The sequence below is a fragment of the Lucilia sericata genome, unplaced genomic scaffold, assembly GCF_015586225.1.
Source record: "Lucilia sericata isolate MDLA Ls3-8-SP2 unplaced genomic scaffold, ASM1558622v1 Contig000433F_arrow, whole genome shotgun sequence".
NCBI classification, from domain to species: domain Eukaryota; kingdom Metazoa; phylum Arthropoda; class Insecta; order Diptera; family Calliphoridae; genus Lucilia; species Lucilia sericata.
The window spans coordinates 291,918-298,894 of NW_023994448.1; the positions used below are offsets into that span (position 1 = coordinate 291,918).

Sequence of the window (6,977 nt, forward strand, 5' to 3'; positions counted from 1 at the left end):
CAAAATCGATTTAATTGTTGAGTCTAATGTATTGCATCAAAACAAATGTCCACACCAATTTTTACAAATTCTGTATTAATAGGAACCCAGCAAAAAATAATTGATGTCATACTTTACAAACGACATCTTAATCACATCTAAAAATGCGATTGCATACTTTTCGCGTTTATAAACCAAACATATACTTACAAATTAAAACACAGTTAAAAATGAGAAAAGAGATGTAGAATAGTCACTACCCAGCAAAAAATAATTGATGTCATACTTTACAAACGACATCTTAATCACATCTTAAAATGCGATTGCATACTTTTCGCTTTTATAAACCAAACATATACTTACAAATTAAAAGACAGTTAAAAATGAGAAAAGAGATGTAGAAAAGTCACTACAAACAACATATTCGAAGTACTTCAAATTTTGATGAAATTTACATAAGCGTTTCATTGAAAGAATGTGGTTTATTTTTGACATACAAATATCGGATTTTTACAGCTTCTAAAGATAAGATTAGATGTAGTTCAAAGTTGTCAGAAATGAACAACATCCCTCCAATGACACGCTAATGTAAAATTCATAGGTTTTTCACCTGAATTTGAAGCACTTCGGGTTACTAGTTGTGATGAAAATTCTACATCTTTTTCCACACTTTTTTTGCTGGGTACAAACAACATATTCGAAGTACTTCAAATTTTGATGAAAAACCAATGAAATGTACATAAGCGTTTCATTGAAAGAATGTGGTTTATTTTTGACATACAAATATCGGATTTTTACAGCTTCTAAAGATAAGATTAGATGTAGTTCAAAGTTGTCAAAAATGAATAACATCCCTCCAATGACACGCTAATGTAAAATTCATAGGTTTTTCACCTGAATTTGAAGCACTTCGGGTTACTAGTTGTGATGAAAATTCTACATCTTTTTCCAGACTTTTTTTGCTGGGAATATTAAAACAAAATTTGTTAAATATCAAAATTCATCACATCCTTTTTCCTCGATTTGATGTTTAAACATACATATAAAAAGGCCATAAATGTATAGGTACTAGTTGAACTCTTTCCGAATGTTTTTATGTGTATTTTTTATATTTAAGGTGGACACGCTATTAAAAAATGGTGCTAATCCGAATGAGCAAGCTCTTTGTGGAGCAACTGCTTTACATTATGCTGCTGAATGCGGGCATATTGAGGTATGTCGAATACTGCTTGATCATGGAGCTCGTTTACAAGAAAATGAACATGGGTTAACACCTGTTTTAAATGCCGCCGAACGAACTCACGAGGAAGTAGTACATTTATTTATTAATAGACCTGGACTTATGAAGAAAGAAGACATAATAATTGCACTCGAATTATTAGGTGCGTCGTTTGCGAATGATAAAGACAACTATAGCATTCAAAAGGCATATACGCATTTAATGCGAGCAATGGAAATGCGATATTCAGATTCGGAAAAGATAATAAAAAAAAGAATTATCCCGCCTGAATTAGCTTATGACAATTGGCTCGAAACGGAAAATATTCCTGAACTTCAAGCAATAAGGCTAAATCATCATTCAATACACATGGAGTCGTTAACTATAAGAGAGCGTATACTGGGCAAAAATAATCCTGATTTACCTCAGCCGATTGTTTATAGAGGTGCAGTAATGGCTGATCAAGGTCGATTTTCCCAATGCCAAACGCTATGGAACTATGCCATGGACTTGAGAATGATGAATAATGTATCAGTGGAACGTGACTTACTGCGTTTCGCGCAACTTTTTTCACAAATATTACGCATTGAAGACGTACAACTAGATTTATCTCAGGTTTTATCTGTATTAGTGAAGTGTCAGCTAGAAATAGAACGAAATAAATACAAAATAGGAAACCCCGGTCCCAAGGATGTGCCGCAAATGATTGCCGTAAGTGTTATACTGTTTCGATTTTCTATCAAATGCATATAAAAATAAGTATGTATTATTTTATAAAGGATCAGAATGAACAAAATGTAGCATCTGCCTTGTATCTTATAAAAATTATAACAAAAGTTTTGGCACAACAGCCTCAATATAATAAAGAACACATAGATCTCTTGTACAATACAATTAAAAAATTTATAAAATGTGATACTCGTCTTGCGGATGGACAAACTTTGCTTCATATGGCAGTGAATGGAGTGACACCTGTTGACGATTTCTTTACCAGCGATGTGTGCAAGTAAGTTCTATATTATTATTTTATTATATTCTACAAATAAATGTGTTATTTTGTGTATATAAGGTTTCCATGTTTTCGAACTGCACTTCTATTAGTACACGCTGGAGCATCTGTCATTGCGATGGATGAGTTGCGCAATACTCCACTGCATACTCTAGTTGCGAGTGTAAATAAAACTATTCTTTTTTACTTTTATTACAATCATTTTAATATGGTTCCTTTACAGTTTCCTCGTGATAATCCCCATTTATTACCAAATGCTGAAAAAATTGTGAAACTATTAGTCGATGCAGGAGCTCATTTGGATGCCATTAATGCACAAGGCTTAACACCTGCTCAAGTTGCTCATGTTGGTAAGATTAAAAAAATATGAAAACTCAGTTTTATGTGTATTGTTTTTAACGAAATTTATTACATTTTATATTTCTAGCTGGTTTAAGAAACATTATACTTGGTTATGAAAATTCGTTAACATCATTAAAATGCATTGCATCCCGCTGTATTGCTGTTAATAAAATAAAATATCAAGGTTTAGTTCCCACTGCTCTAGAGTCTTATATTCAAATTCACAGTGCTGAAAAGTTTTTTGCATAATACTCAAAAACTTTAAAATACATTTTTAGAACTCAATTGAAAAAACACCGACGTGATTAAAATAAATTCAAAAGGGAGTAACAACAAATTAGTTATTTCCCCAAGTAAAAAGTCCAAATCCTAGTGTTACGCCCTTTTGCATTTTTGGTGACTATATGTTTTTTGTGAGAATGGTTAATTTTATCTATGTCATCCAAACGTACATGATATGAATATACATATGTATGTAATTTTAAAAAAAAGTTTATCTTCCCATGAGAAACAATATATTTTATTGTATGTATAAATTTTGTAAAAACATAATCCTAGTGTTCACTTCTTTTAATTGTTTATAATTTAGTTTCTTTTTTTAAATATAAATACATATTTATTTTTATATCCTTATTTGCTTAATATTTATTTATGTAATTATCAGTGCTTTTTAAAAAAGAATAGAACGAACATTTTTAGTAATTAAAATAAATATTTTTCAAATTGATTTATGTGAAATACGTATAAATAGACCACAAAGTTCGTTTTTTCATTACTTTGAACCGTTGGCATCATAGGTCACAATATGTATATTAAATTGGTTATATGTTGGGTAAAGCTGGGAATAAGCAGGAAATCAAAAGTGTAAATGATAAGATATTCACGTGTTTCAGACCAATTTAAGAATTTTGGTATTAATTTCTTAGAACATATTTTTGCATATTTTACCCACAGGAGCATAATTTGACTTTTGTAGCAATTTTTGGATTTTTTGAGCACAATTTACTCTCTTTTCTCATTTTTCTATATTTTTTTCAAATTAAATTTACTATTTTGAAAAAAAATCGTTTGTAGAGCTTGAAAACAGCAAAAACACATTAGTATCATAAAAACCAATGTTATAGTTTTTTATTCTATAAAGCAGTAAATTTTAATCGACCATAAAACCGATAATTTTGGATTTCATGAGACCAACGCATTTTTGTCGTTTAAAAAACTAGTAACGATGATTATTGGATTCTATGGCAACACTGATAAAAATGTCTGTTTAGAAGCTAGACTGGTGGTGGTGGGTTCAATTCCCACCTAAAGCATTGTTTAAGGAGCGCACAACAGGCCTAGGTGTATGTCGTTTGAAATTTGTTTTCGAAATGTGGCTTCCTCTTATTTATTAATTAATTGAATGTAAAACGAAATCCTATTAAACTAGTTCTTCAAACTATGAGATGAATCAATTTTCAAAAATAAATCATGCAGGATGAAATATGACATAGTATATATATATGACATTATGGGAAAACATTTTACTTAAGATTAAAAATTTCATACAAATTTATCCAACAAAACATGAATATAACTATTGACATTTGTTTGCAAATATGCATGTTGGCATAGCATAGTCGAATAGAGCATTGAAATATGTGAAAAACTACATTATTTTTTCGCGGTTGTTAAAAAAGTTCACGCACCAAATGTCTGTCCGTCTATTTTCTATAATCAGTTTTTTGAAGGCTCCATTTATTTTCGGAATCCAAATCTTAGATAATTTGAATATATATGCTTTTAAGAACTTAGCTGTTAAAAACCAGTAAAATCGGTCCATAAGAATCGGAGACATGGTCAAAACAATTGTGCTTTTATTTCCATATTTTTATAGACCTTTTGATTAAGAGATTTAAATTAAAATAGAACATTTGCGTAAAAATCAAAAAGTCCTGAGATATAGGCAGTGATGAGTCGTGATGCGACAAAAGTACACTTTTCGGTGGTGGTATGTCAAAAATTTCGCCAATTAGTTATATTCCTAATGGTCATGATTTCTACTTACCTACAGCTTATTTTGTAATGTCTGCTACATACCATCTGAATTAGTTAGATGGAGTCTAGTAATGACTTAGAAACAACTATATGAACATACATACACATGTAAAAATTTACTTTGTCATTTTTAGCCTTGACATTTAGTCTTGACAAAAAAAGGGAAAAAAGTATTTTGTGTGAAAACTATGTGTAAACTATATGTAAACGCAGGGGGCGTATCCCTGTCGCCTCTTTCAAAAATCAAACTACTTAACTCCCTTTTAACAAGTGATCGTGGTAAAATAATGACATAAAATTCTATCATGTAAGTAAAATTCATAGTAAAAATATCAAGGTAGTGTCATTCTCTCATTTTGTTGCCATATTAACCTTCTGGCGTTTGCTGGTATTTTATAAAATCGAGCTACGTATGGTACCATACTCATTCCAAAAATACTACATATGTACTTTGTTTATTGAAAAGTCAAATACAAGATAATTTCTCACAGAATTTTTGGAAAATATAAAAAATAAAATCAAAGGAATTAAATAATATTAAAAAAAGAAAAAGCTAGCGCTAAAAATCTACGATGTAAATAAGGCCACCAAAACGATTTAAAGCTACAAGAGACTAGTGCTTAATGTAATTACCAGTTTTAAGGGCCATTTACCAACATGCCAACACATTTATCCACCGAAGCCGCTAAGCCTCATTCATCACTTATATACAGTGATTCAAACCCAAAGTCGGACATGATTTTCAATTATTTTAAATTGGACAAAAAATATTTTAAAAAATACTTTTTTTAGATTTTAACTATTTGTATGATTTAAGTGGTATACTAGCTTATTATTCTGATACAAATTTGCAAATGTTTATTTTTCTTTATAGAAATATTCTACATTGAAGAAGATACTTAAACATTTTAAAATCAAACATAAAATCGGACAAACAATTTATGTTCAGATTTTTCTACGATTTTGCATCTTTAACATTTGAAATGTATCCAGTTCTACTCTATTGTGTGTTTTATGGTGTCTTTATGAAGATAGATCCAGCGGCGGTCTAGGAACAATAGAAATAAGGCATCTTATTATTCGAATAGGATGAAATATGAACCAAATATAAGTAAAATCGTGGATAAGGATTTCGTGGGCAACTGACTGCGTCCATGACATTATTAGAAGGTATGTCAAAGAAAATTGTTTGAAAATAAAAGCGTTAAGATCAAGGAACACATGTTAATTGTAAAAAAGTAGAATCCGTATATTCCTCGAGGTGATAAAAATCCGCCAAAAATATACCTTTGGGCTATAAAAGAATGTTGAAACCTAAATGTATAAGAAAGTCGGCTTGAGTTTAACCACGCTCATAAATTTTTTATGGTCAAGTTTTAATTTGTACTGATATGAATATTCAATAGAAACATTTAAACGTAAAGTTACACTTTTAGGGCTTATAAAACGACCGTTTTTAAAACTTGACCATAGAAAATTTATAAGCGTTCTTTAACTTAGGCCGACTTTCTTATACATACTGGTTTCAACATTCTTTTATAGCAAACGTATATTTTTGGCGGATTTTTATCACCTCGAGGAATGTACGGGTTCTACTTTTTTCTAATTAACATGTTTTCTTTGACCTTAACGCTTTTATCTTCAAATTATTTTCTTTGTCATACTTTCTAATAATGTCACGAACGCAGTTGCCCACGAAATCGTTTACCCACGATTTTACTTATATTTGGTACATATTTCATATTTCATCCTATTCGAATAATAAGTTGCCTTATTTCTATTGTTCCTAGACCGCCGCTGGATCTATCTTCAAAAAGGGACCATGAAGTACACAATAGAATAGAACTGGATACATTTCTAGTAGAAAAATCTGAATATAAATTATTTGTCCGATTTTGCGTTTGACTTTAAAATGTTTATGTGTCTGTCTTAGAATCTTGTGAGGATTTGGATGAAATTTTCACCTCTATCGGTCAAGAACTGCCCATTATGGAACTATAAAACCCTTAAAGGAAATTGTATAAGCTTTCATCTGCGCACCAATAGTTGAAAAGTTACACTAATTTGAATTTAATTTTCTTAAGAATTTCAGAGAAAGGTTTCTTCAATACAAAAACCTCAACATTAATATATCGCTCATTTGCAGCTATTGACATGATTTTTTGTTATAATTGCCAAAACCAAAACTTAGTTTTTACCATTCGATTACCATTTAACTTAAGTGAATCTTGAGTTTTCGATGGTACTCCACCAGTAAAGTTGAAGAGTTTTAATGGTCTCCACCAGGGTATAAACTGTTGAGTTTTAATGGTCTCCACCAGGATATAAACAGTTCGTGTATTTTATGGGTCTCCACCAGTCAAAACATAACCTCACTTCGTCTCCACCAGT

At 30.7% G+C, this 6,977-nt stretch overlaps 1 protein-coding gene across 3 annotated transcripts in view; it reads left to right on the forward strand.

The window, feature by feature from the left end:
- Positions 1-3,134, forward strand: part of LOC119604806 (protein fem-1 homolog B) — a 38,540-nt gene extending 35,406 nt beyond the window's left edge. For 2 of the 3 annotated variants that reach the window (XM_037957661.1, XM_037957663.1), the window contains exons 3-6: positions 1,097-1,909; positions 1,978-2,204; positions 2,268-2,557; positions 2,635-3,134. In XM_037957661.1, the coding sequence (XP_037813589.1) occupies positions 1,097-1,909; positions 1,978-2,204; positions 2,268-2,557; positions 2,635-2,798 (1,494 nt within the window). In that variant the 3' untranslated portion in view covers positions 2,799-3,134. The remainder of the gene's footprint in view (positions 1-1,096; positions 1,910-1,977; positions 2,205-2,267; positions 2,558-2,634) is intronic. The other variant, XM_037957662.1, reaches the window with a different exon arrangement.
- The last annotated feature ends 3,843 nt before the right edge of the window (positions 3,135-6,977 follow it).